The sequence below is a fragment of the Salmo salar genome, chromosome ssa15, assembly GCF_905237065.1.
Source record: "Salmo salar chromosome ssa15, Ssal_v3.1, whole genome shotgun sequence".
In the NCBI taxonomy this organism is placed as follows: Eukaryota; Metazoa; Chordata; class Actinopteri; order Salmoniformes; family Salmonidae; genus Salmo; species Salmo salar.
In genome coordinates, this window is record NC_059456.1 from 51584513 (window position 1) to 51597252 (window position 12740).

General features: G+C 40.8%; 1 protein-coding gene across 2 annotated transcripts in view; it reads right to left on the minus strand.

The window, feature by feature from the left end:
• Positions 1-12740, minus strand: part of vsnl1a (visinin-like 1a) — a 61669-nt gene that overhangs the window by 37906 nt on the left and 11023 nt on the right. For both annotated transcript variants that reach the window (XM_014144859.2, XM_014144860.2), the window contains exon 2: positions 11199-11365. In XM_014144859.2, coding sequence (XP_014000334.1) covers positions 11199-11365 — 167 coding nt within the window. The remainder of the gene's footprint in view (positions 1-11198; positions 11366-12740) is intronic.

Consider the following 12740-nt stretch of genomic DNA (forward strand, 5'->3'; position numbering starts at 1 on the left):
TGGTCCTTGGATAGGAGACCAGATGCTGCTGGAATTGGTGTTGGAGTGTCAGTAGGAGGCCCTCTTTCCTCTGATCTGTTCTGTCTTTCGGATGGGACGTTAAACGGGTGTCTTTACTCTCTGTGGTCACTAAAGATCCCATGGCACTTATTATAAGAGTAGCGGTGTTAACCCCGGTGCCCTGGCTAACTTCCCAATCTGGCCCTCATACCATCATGGTCACCTAATCCTCCCAAGGTTCAAATTGACTCATTCATCTCCCCTGTAACTATTCCCCAGGTTGTTGCTGTAAATGACAATATGTTCTCAGTCAGCTTACCTGGTAAAATAAGGGTAAAATAAAAAAACCTCATCATTAGAATACAGCACCAAGTGCACATTTGCTCCCCCCTTCTCCCGCAGTGCATATGCTCCCCTTAGGCTAATTACAATGTGAAGGCTGTATTCAGCAGGAACCATACATTAAGTCCAATACTCTGCTGTTCATCACTGATGACTCGGCAACATCTACATCATCACAACAAGACCAAACACACACTGGCAACCCAGTCACTTACCTGACACCACTGTCATTACCCCGGAACCTGGGCAGAGTACCGCAGTATGAGTCAAAATACCCATAAAACCTAGTGGTCAAACAAGGAAATGGTTCCAATTGTTTTTTAGAAACACTTAAAATAAGGGCTGTGTTTCGTGTAGGCTTACCCTGGTGTGACGTTTTGATAACCATGTAAATCTCTCTTCGACAAGGTGACTTTTATCTATTTGTTTAGCTAAAATGCTAAAATTGTGCACAACACGACTTGAACATATCTAGCTACAACCAGGCCTGCCCTGAGAATAGTCTTGGTTTCCACTAACACAATTCTTCATGCAGAGTGGGGGACAGAGAGACTAGCAACTAATGGAGGAAGTTATTTCTGATTTCTGCACGTAAAAATTAGCATGGGACGGGAGTGATTTTTATCAGGATCGGACAGGATAAATCCGGGGTTATAAAACTGTTGCGTGAGTCGGAAAATACGGAAAAGACTTGACAGGACAAGACGGGACAGGAATGAATTTTCACTCCTTGGTCAACCTCTGGTGAGGAGCGTCGCACAACGTGGTAAGAAAATGCATGACATATTCTGCTATTCTTTCGGGCGTGCAATGGTGTCAGAGGGGAAAAAAACGGTGTTTGTTGTTTGCAGTAACTTTAGCTTTTGTAATATCGCAAACAAATGCAAGCTTCACCATTAAGGATTCCATCTTTAGCATGTGATGACAATACAGCAGAACAGAATAACAGGAATGACATTTACTGTCTCGTGTGGCCAAAAACAACTATCTGAAAGCCACGCTCCGACTAAACCACGCCTGCAGTTTTCTGATCTGATCCTCTGAGTCATATCTTAATAACCCAACATCAACAACCCTACCTGGCTCTTTTTAAGAAAACAACCCAACTAAGTGACCCAATGCCTGCAACCCAGCAGTTGGGTCATCCAAACAACCCAGCATTTTCGAGAGTGTAGGCTAGGTTGAAGATACTGTAGTTAGCTAGCGACCTAAGCCAACAACTAATAATTATCATCATAAACAAATGTCATTACCATCACAAATACTTTTCAGGATTGAAATAGGAGGCTACAGTAATATAAGATTCTGTAATTGGCTTGACAGCCAATATTGTATTATTCAACATTGCTATTAAAATACTGTGCATTCGGAAAGTACTCAGACCCCTTCTCTTTTTCACATTTTGTTACGTTACAGCCTAATTCTAAAATGGATTAAATAAAAAGTCCTCATCAGTGTACACACAATACCCTATAATGACAAAGCAAAAAACAGTTTTTGGACATTTTGCAAATTTATAAAATAAAATTTAAAACAACATAAGTTACATAAGTATTCAGACCCTTTGCTATGAGACTCACAATTGAGCTCAGGTGCATCCTGTTTCCATTGATCATTCTTGAAATGTTTCTACAACTTGATTGGAGTCCACCTGTGGTAAATTCAATTGATTGGACATGATTTGGAAAGGCACACACCTGTCTATATAAGGTCCCACAGTTGACAGTGCATGTCAGAGCAAAAACCAAGCCATGGGGTCGAAGGAATTGTTTGTAGAGCTCCGAGACAGGATTGTGTCGACGCACAGATCTGGGGAAGGGTACCAAAAAATTTAGTTACCATTGAACGTTCCCAAGAACACAGTGGCATCCATCATTCTTAAATGGAAGAAGGAAGTTTGGAACCACCAAGACTTAGCCTAGAGCTGGCCGCCCGGCCAAACTTGAGCAATCGGGGGAGAAGGGCCTTGGTCAGAGAGGTGACCAAGAACCCGATGTTCAATCTGACAGAGCTTCAGAGTTCCTCGGGAAAGTCTTCCAGAAGGACAACCATCTCTGCAGTACTGCACCAATAAGGCCTTTACGGTAGAGTGGCCAGACGGAAGCCACTCCTCAGTAAAGGGCACATGACAGCCCGCTTGGAGTTTGCCGAAAGGCACCTAAAAGACTCTCAGACCATGAGAAACAAGATTCTCTGGTCTGATGAAACAAAGATATAACTCTTTGGCCTGAATGCCAAGCGTCACGTCTGGAGGAAACCTGGCACCATCCCTATGGTGAAGCATGGTGGTGTCAGCATCATGCTGTGGGGATATATATCAGCGGCAGAGATTGGGAGACTAGCAGGATTAAGGGAAGATAAACGAAGGAAAGTACAGAGAGATCGTTGATGAAAACATGCTCCAGAGCTCTAAGGACTTCAGGCTGGGGCGAAGGTTCACCTTCCAACAGGATAACGACCCTAAGTACACAGCCAAAACAACACAGAAATGGCTTCGGGATAAGTCTTTTGAATGACCTTGAGTGGGCCAGCCAGAGCCCGGACTTGAACCTTATCGAACATCTCAGGAGAGACCTGAAATTAGCTGTGCAGCGACGCTCCACATCAACCTGACAGAGCTTGAGAGGATCTTCAGAGAAGAATGGGAGAAACTCCCCAAATACAAGTGTGCCAAGCTTGTAGCATCATACCCAAGAAGATTTGAGGCTGTACTCGCTGCCAAAGGTGCTTCAACAAACTATTGAGTAAAGGGTCTGAATACTTATGTAAATATGATATTTATGTAGTTTTTTTAATAAATGTGCAAAAAATCTAAAAACCTGTTTTGGTTTTGTCATTATGGGGTATTGTGTGTAGATTGATGAGGGAAAAAACGATTAAATCAATTTTAGAATAAGGATGTAACGTAACAAAATGTGGAAAAGTCACTAGCTTAAGTTGAAAACAAACATGCTAGCAGTTCATTGTGCTCACAATGACGCATCTCAATCTTTATAGCTGATTGATTTCTGAGTTTGGTCTGGAAAACTATTACTGGAAATCATTGGTACGCAGCTGCGCATGCAAACAGAGACAACAGAGAGGATCAAAATAGAATCTACCACCACAGAGGCAAAAAAGAAAAACACCAACGCTATGCCTTCAGCATGCACTGATATTGTGCTCACCCCAAAAAAAGTTTACTCCCTTGATTCCTACAAAAGGATTGCCACTACAAATACAGTTGAAATGAAAAAGGAGTGATTTAAACGAAAGATTGAATTTAGATTTAACTTAGCCTATTTGAGCACACTGGGACTCCAGAGATTTGACAATAGAAGTAGAGATACTTCAGTATTTAGCACAGTGACAGAAATGGCATCTGGACAGTTGTCTCAGGTGGATGGTTTGTGAACCATTCAAAAGCATTATGTCATGGCCGACTGCCCCATCCCCCCTTCTCTCCCCACGATCACTGAACACACACTCCCCTACATATTTAGTTGGACGGTGTTGCTAAAATGTGTACATTTGGCTCTATACTTCAGCATTTCATGAGGCGACAGAACAGAATGTCACCTTTTTATTTTAGGTTATTTTCATACCTATAGTGCGGTCCAAAATTATTGGATCCCTTGATGAAGATGAGCAAAAAAGATTGTATAAAATAAATAACACAAATACTGTATGCTCAAAATGTTTAATTTTTTTACAATTATATTATTTTATACTAATACAATTGCTCAGAGAAAGAGATGTTGTTTAACAAGTTAATTATTTTTTATTGGATCCCCTGTTATCAATACTCCAGCACCCTCCCCTTGTGAGGATAACGACACTGAGCCTTTTTCTAAAATGTTTTATGAGATCATATAACACATGGGAGGGATCTTATATTGTTCCCACTGGGCACAGACAGAATTCAACGTCTATTCCACATTGGTTCAACGTTGATTCAATCAGTCTGTGTCCAGTGGGCTCCTCCATACAACATATTTCCTGATCCTTGATATCCTTTGTCTGTGCTTATGGACTGCCCTCTTCAATTCAAACCACAGGTTTTCAATGAGGTTCAAGTCTGGAGACTGAGATGGCCATTGCAATATGTTGATTTTGAGGTCAATTAAGCATTTCTTTGAGGATTTTGATGTGTGATTGGGGCTATTGTCTTGCTGGAAGATTCACCTGCAGCCAAGTTTTAGCCTCCTGGCAGAGGCAAGCAGATTTTTGACTAAAATGGCCTTATGCTGTTCATGAAACTGTTGACCTTAACAAGGGCTTCAGGACCAATGAAAGAAAAATAGCCAAATAACATCAAAGAACCAACACCATATTTTACAGTAGGGATGAGATATTTTCTGAATATGCATTGTTCCTTCAAAGGCCAAACCCACCGCTGTTGTGAGTGGCCAAAGACCGCTATTTTCGTATCATATGATAATAATTATGCATAATCAGTTACAGACGAACAAAGATCATACCCCCAAAAAATGCTAATACCTCCCTTGTTATTGGTAATGGTGAGAGGTTAGAATGTTTTGGGGGCATGATCTTTGTGCATCTGTAACATTAATGTAGAAGTGTTCAAAAACATATATTATTAATTATAATAGAAATGACTCCAAAATGACACAATACATTATTTACCATTCATTTCTATTGGGCACAACATAATCGACACACAACCAAAACAAAAAACAAATGTATCCAACAATCATCACAGAATACCCCACAATGACAAAGCAAAAACAGATTTTTAGAAAATGGAGCAAATTTATTCAAAACAAAAAACAGAAATACCTTATTTATATAAGTATTCAGACCCTTTGCTATGACACTCGAAATTGAGCTCAGGTGCATCCTTTTTCCATTGATCATCCTTGAGATGTTTCTACAACTTGATTGGAGTCCACCTGTGGTGAATTCAATTGATTGGACATGATTTGGAAAGGCACAAACCTGTCTATATAAGGTCCCGCAGTTGACAGTGCATGTCAGAGCAAATACCAAGCCATGAAGAGCAATTGTCTGTAGAGCTCCGAGACAGGATTGTGTTGAGGCACAGATCTGGGGCAGGGCACTAAAACATTTCTGCAGCATTGAAGAACACATTGGCCTCCATCCTTCTTAAATGGAAGAAATTTGGACCCAGTAAGATTCTTCCTAGAGCTGGCCACCCAGCCAAACTGTGCAATCGTGGGAGAAGGGCCTTGGTCAGAGAGGTGACCAAGAACCCTATGGTCACTCTGACAGAGCTCCAGAGTTCCTCTGTGGAGATGGGAGAACCTTCCAGAAGGACAACCATCTCTGCAGCACTCCATCAATCAGGCCTTTTTGGTAGAGTGGACAGACGGAAGCCACTCCTCAGTAAAAGGGACATGACAGCCTGCTATGCGTTTGCCAAAAGGCACCTAAAGACTCTCAGACCATGGGAAACAAGATTTGCTGGTCTGATGAAACCAAGATTAAACTCTTTGGCCTGAATGCCAAGCGTCACGTCTGGAGGAAACCTGGCACCATCCCTACGGTGAAGCATGGTGGTGACATCATCATGCTGTGGGGATGTTTTTCAGAAGCAGGGACTGAGAGACTAGTCAGGATCAGGGGCGGAAATCCCGGGGGGGACACGACCCCCCCATCCTGGGAAAAATATGATTTGTCCCCCCCAATATATCACTGAAACATAACTATGTAATTTAAATAATATTAATAATATGCAATGAAAGCAATTGTGCTGATTATAGACACTTAATAGCGCGTTTGTAAGTTTCAAAAGATTGCGACCCCCCCCACCCTTTGCCTCACAATGGTTTGATCCACTGCCAGTTCCTTAGTTGGCAAGGTAACAGAGGGGTCGTATCTACTGTCTGAAAGGCACTCAATGAACGTAACTGACGTGAGGTTAATCTAGGCAATCGCGCACACACACTAGCTGAATATGCAGAGCAAGCGAGCAAATATTAACTATTAAGCTAGCTAGTACCTATTCCATTTATGTGGCGTCGTCAAAGATGGAATCTTTGCTATCATCAATTTATTCCAAGATCAGCATGCAGATGATGTAAGTTAGTGCTTCAAAGTCCCTGTGATAAGGTTAGCGATAAACTGAAGTCCAAACTGAATAGAACTACACTCTCTTCTACCATTGTCTTAAATATATTTAATGGTCTCATTGCAAAAGCTAAATTGTCGCAAGGGAACTTTTATTTATTTATTTTATTTCACCTTTATTTAACCCGGGTAGCAAAGATTATAGCAAACACCACTGAAACTGAATTGGTGCTCGCTAGCTTTGCAAATTCAGCTGTTGTTGGAAGCCAGCCAATATGAAACAAACTATTAAAATTACAAAAGGTTGCAGCATATACACCAAAACGCATAGTAAGAACCCTAGTAGCCTAATATCTCAAAGACTAGTTGATAAAATGTTCATAAGAAAGAAATGAAATTCTAATGGTAATGTTTCACAATGATGTCATTAGGCAGAGCAGGAAACAGATGGCACACAGACAGCAGAGTTGGGGACAGATATGCAGGGACAGACTGGCAGAGACAGGGAGTCTCAGGTAAGTTTGTTGAGTCTTTGTTTGGCAACATTATGAAAGGTTCTCAATTTTTTTGACTTGTAAAATAGGAACATAATTGGAAAATGCCATGGATACCCCCACTCTCAACTTAAACTGGTGACTGAACTAAGATTTGTTAAAGGCAATGGTGATTAGTTGTGTAGTTTTGGGTACCGGTAGTTAGGAGTACGGCAAACACCTTATTTCTTTGGTTCCTCAATATACATTTACCATATTACAATGTAGGCTATGTGTTACAGCACTACTTTTGGTGTCCCCCTCAGGAATTGCTCTTGAGAAAATTTCATGTAATTGTCCCCTCCAAAGTTGATATCAGATTTTCGCCCCTGGTCAGGATCAAGGCAAAGATGAACGGAGCAAAGTACAGAGAGATCGTTGATGCAAACCTGCTCCAGAGTGCTCAGGACCTCAGACTGGGGCGAAGGTTCACATTCCAACAGGACAACGACCCTAAGCACACAGCCAAGAAAACGCAGGAGTGACTTCGGGACAAGTCTCTGTATGTCCTTGAGGGGCCCAGCCCGGACTTGAACCCAATCGAACATCTCTGGAGAAACCTGAAAATAGCTGTGCAGCAACGCTCCCCATCCAACCTGACAGAGCCTGAGAGGATCTGCAGAAAAGAATGGGAGAAACTCCCCAAATACAGATGTACCAAACTTGTAGCGTCATACCCAAGAGGACTCGAGACTGTAATCGCTGCCAAAGGTGCTTCAACAAAGTACTGACTAAAGGGTCTGAATATTTGTGTAAATGTTTTATTTAAGTTTTTCAATTTTTTATAAATTAGCAAACATTTCTAGAAAACTGCTTTTTCTTTGTCATTATGGGGTATTGTGTGTAGATTGATGAAGGAAAAAACTATTTAATTAATTTTAGAAAAAGGCTGTAACCTAACAAAATATGGAAAAAGTCAAGAGGCCTGAATACTTTCTGAAAGCACTGAATGTATGCAAAAGGTGACATTGTACTTTCTCCTCATATAAAACATTCGATCTAAAACCCAAAATGGAAGAGTTTAGAGCCAAATTAAATGTTTTTGCTTATCTGTCCAAATAAATACGTAGGGGAGTGTATGTAAGTCACATCGAATATACCTTACACACACACACACACACACACACCATTGGGACACACACGTAAGCGCTCCCACGCATTTGCACAAACACACCTTTTCACAGGAACAGTCTGTCCAGCTAATGTGACATTATACATTTTTTCACTATCTGAGGCTTTGGATTGAAATAAAACCTTATCACTGATATCCTGTTGCCTGGAAACAAAATAGAATGCCACAATAAAAGGTTAACATGTCAGCAGCCATCAGCCTTTAAAACCTCTGTGGAACGCCACTCTGTAGTCTGTATGGTACATAATGTTCCCCCACAGTGCACTCAATGCATTGATTGTGTATTACAGTAAAATGTTCTCCAAAGTGTCGGAGTACAAAACCCTCTCAGCCAGGCACACAGAACCCCAATTGGGGCTAAGAGGGTGTACATGTAGGCCGCCTGCATGTACAGTTGAAGTCGGAAGTTTACATACACTTAGGTTGGAGTCATTAAAACTCGTTTTTCAACCACTCCACAAATTTCTTGTTAACAAACTATAGTTTTGGCAAGTCGGTTAGGACATCTACTTTATGCATGACACAAGTCATTTTTCCAACAATTGTTTACAGACAGATTATTTCACTTATAATTAATTCACTGTATCACAATTCCAGTGGGTCAGAAGTTCACATACACTAAGTTGACTGTGCCTTTAAACAGCTTGGAAAATCCCAGAAAATGATGTCATGGCTTTAGAAGCTTCTGATAGGCTAATTGACATAATTTCAGTCAATTGGAGGTGTACTTGTGGATGTATTTAAAGGCCTCCATTCAAACTCAGTGCCTCTTTGCTTGACATCATGGGAAAATCAAAACAAATCAGCCAAGACCTCAGAAAAAAATTGTAGACATCCACAAGTCTGGTTCATCCTTGGGAGCAATTTCCAAACGCCTGAAGGTACTACGTTCATATGTACAAACAATAGTACGCAAGTATAAACACCATGGGACCATGTAGCCATCATACCGCTCAGGAAGGAGACATGTTCTGTCTCCTAGAGATTAACGTACTTTGGTGCGAAAAGTGCAAATCAATCCCAGAACAACAGCAAAGGACCTTGTGAAGATGCTGGAGGAAACAGGTACAAAAGTATCTATATCCACAGTAAAACCAGTCCTATATCAACATAATCTGAAAGGCCACTCAGCAAGGAAGAAGCCACTGCTCCAAAACCGCCATAAAAAAGAGACTACGGTTTGCAACTGCACATGGGGACAAAGATTGTACTTTTTGGAGAAATATCCTTTGGTCTGATGAAACAAAAATATAACTTTTTGGCCATGATGACCATTGTTATGTTTGGAGGAAACAGGGGGAGGCTTGCAAGCTGAAGAACACCATCCCAACCGTGAAGCATGGGGGTTGCAGCATCATGTTGTTGGGATGCTTTCCTGCAGGAGGGACTGGTGTACTTCACAAAATAGATGGCATCATGAGCAAGGAAAATTAAATGGATATATTGAAGCAACATCTCAAGACATCAGTCAGGAAGATAAAGCTTGGTCACAAATGGGTCTTCCAAATGGACAATGACCCCAAGCATACTTCCAAAATTGTGGCAAAATGGCTTAAGGACAACAAAGTAAAGGTATTGGAGTGGCATTCACAAAGCCCTGACCTCAAACCTATAGAAAAGTTGTGGGCAGAACTGAAAAGTGTGTGGGAGCAAGGAGGCCTACAAACCTGACTCAGTTACACCAGCTCTGTCAGGAGGAATGGGCCAAAATTCCCCCAACTTATTGTGGGAAGCTTGTGGAAGTTTACCCGAAACGTTTGACCCAAGTCAAACAATTTAAAGGCAATGCTACCAAATATTAATTGAGTTAATGTAAACTTATGACCCACTGGGAATGTGATGAAAGAAATCAAAGCTGAAATAAATCATTCTCTCTACTATTATTCTGACATTTCACATTCTTAAAATAAAGTGGTGATCCTAACTGACCTAAGACAGGGAATTTGTACTAGGAATAAATGTCAGGAATTGTGAAAAACAGAGTTTAAATGTATTTGGCTAAGGTGTATGTAAACTTCTGACTTCAACTGTATATTTGAATGTGTGTTTATGTATAGTAGCGTGTTCTAAAGCCTCCACTAAAGCAGACTATGGGTGCATCCCTATTTCCTTTATAGTGCACTACTTTTGACCTGGACCCATAGGGCTCTTGTTAAAACCAGTGCACTATCTAGGGAATTGGGTGCCATTTCGGAAACAATCTAGAGCAGCGATGGTATTTCGAGCCTGCCATTAGAACTCTGTAACATGGCTAATGTAATGGTCTTTCATTACGGGGCATTTCCTGAGAGGACTGACCAGGGTGATGATGTAAGTGACTATATATCCACTAATCATAAATCTACCCTCCAGTACACATGACACTGTACACATGGTCAATATTCACACAGCATAGGATACAAAGTGGTCTAAGGGTATAAGACCTTAATGTTCTTATTTCGATTCATTAAATAGAAGATTATAAAGATTGAACATAGTTTTAATTAAATGTTAGCTATCTAATGTATTTAGTACGAAAACATTTATAATTCATGGGTTCTAATTGAATTAATTTCCTTTTTTGAAGACTTTTCCCTGAGTAATAATATTAAAGGAGATTTTAATCAAAGTGCTCAGTTTCCTGCCCAGATACAAGAGGGAATGAATAACATAACAGATACAGCTGAGGGAACGAATAGGAGAGGAGTATGATATCGCGTACTGTAATGTTCTCGTTACTCATTACAGTACTTTCATTGAGCTTGCCATAGTATCATGTTGGTTCGATTGCTCTGCCACTGCGATGACATACGCTTCTGTTATCCGTACAAACTACCAAAACCTTTGCATTTCCGCTAGTTCTCAAAATGTCCGTAGAGTATTGAGTTGTATGGTTTTAGAACACATGGACTTGTGGGGAAATTGAAGCCATGTAGCACTGTGCTTCTCTTCTCCACTCTTCTACTCTACTCTACTATATAGAGACATTGCTGATAAAAGTGTCTGTCTATGCAGATGTTGGCAAAGTGACAGTGGTAGTGTGCATCCCAAATGGCACCCTTATTCCCTATATAGTGCACTACCTTTGACCAGAGCCTGATGGGATCTCGTGAAAAGTTGTGCACTTTATATGTAATAGGGTGCAGTCGGATGAGGGCAGAGTGACAGTGTTCTGTAGCTACCTTCACATAGAGTTGTTGGAACTCGTCCAGGTTGAGTCGTCCACTGGGGCAGTCTTTCAGGAAGCCTTTGTACCACTGTTTCAGCTCGTGCTCATTAAATTCCGTGCTCTTCACCAGGTCCTCCATCACCTCCGGGGTCAGCTTGCTGTTTTTCGCTCCCATTTTGTCTGGAAAAAATGTCAGAATAATTATTATAGAATGTCAGCGGGAAAAAAATCATGGGACGGTCACGATGTTCTTTTCAGATGTCTGGATGGAAAGAATGACGCTGAACTATTTTGGAAAGTCTGCAAAGAATGAATTCCACATATTTTTCTTTCCATTGCATTTCTACCAGACCAGGTTAAGTACCTGGGACAGTCTGGACAAACAATGACAGAAATCAGCAGAGTCATCAATCAGGCCTGCTTTGAACGAGGGAGAATATTCTAGAGCGGCAAATTCTATTTTACACACCTACTCCACACCTCTGTTGCTAAAATGGCTGTAATGTGTCCAAAACACCTGTGAAACTAAAATATCACCCCAGTCCTATACATTATGTGATATTTAGGGCAACATAATGATGTTGAACACTATGTGTGGATTTATATACCATGTCTATATTTAGCTGCACCAGGGACAATAAAACACAGATGATCAATGGACCAAAGCATATTCTTGGATAGCTTCGATGATTGTCTTATTTTTAACCTAACAGGTTTGATACATTGGTAGAGTTTAGGCCTGCATACACTAGGGAGTAGCCTACCTCCCCGTAGCTGGCTACTACATCAAAGCATACTGTATAATGCAAACAACAATGCAATCCATCACTTCTGCTCTGCCTAAGTACCTAAAATCACTCAACAACACACATGCACCGGGTTAGACCACTGGAAATTGGAGCAAATTAGTCTGTATCCAACAGCAATCCCTTGAGATTATTAGGCTGAGTGGACCCGAGTCGCTCGTTTTAATGTGATGCCATAATTGTGACTTGGTTCATATTATTTGCTGTGTCTAATTTCCCCATCGGCCCACGTTGCTTAGCCTTAGCCCTATCTCCACAGCCTGCAGCTGTTTGCACCTCAGTCTCTGTATCAGCCCAGCTCACACTGCTACACACACACACACACACATGCACACAGCACATCACACTGATTCTGTTTCAGCCAGATTAGTTAATTAAGCACCATGTACTTAGCATAATTAGCAAATACATTTTACAGTAAAACATCTGAGTCTCAGCATCAGGGTTGGGCTCAATTTGAATTGAAGGCAATCAATTCAGGAAGTAATTTGAATAGAAAATTCTGAAATCTTTAACATTTGAAATAAATAGCGTCTACTTTTCAGTTTATAGAGAAGTCATTGAAAATAAATGTCTTTTTTTTTTATTATTGTAGTGTAATTTTAGTTAACTTCCTGAATTGACTGCCTTCAATATGAACATCAGCCCAACCCTGCTCAGCATCACTCTGTTAGCGTGGAAGTGCCCAGATGTTATTGTTGTGTAATTCTTAGCGTGCCAGATTAATGTAAAATGGGGAAAGTACTCAA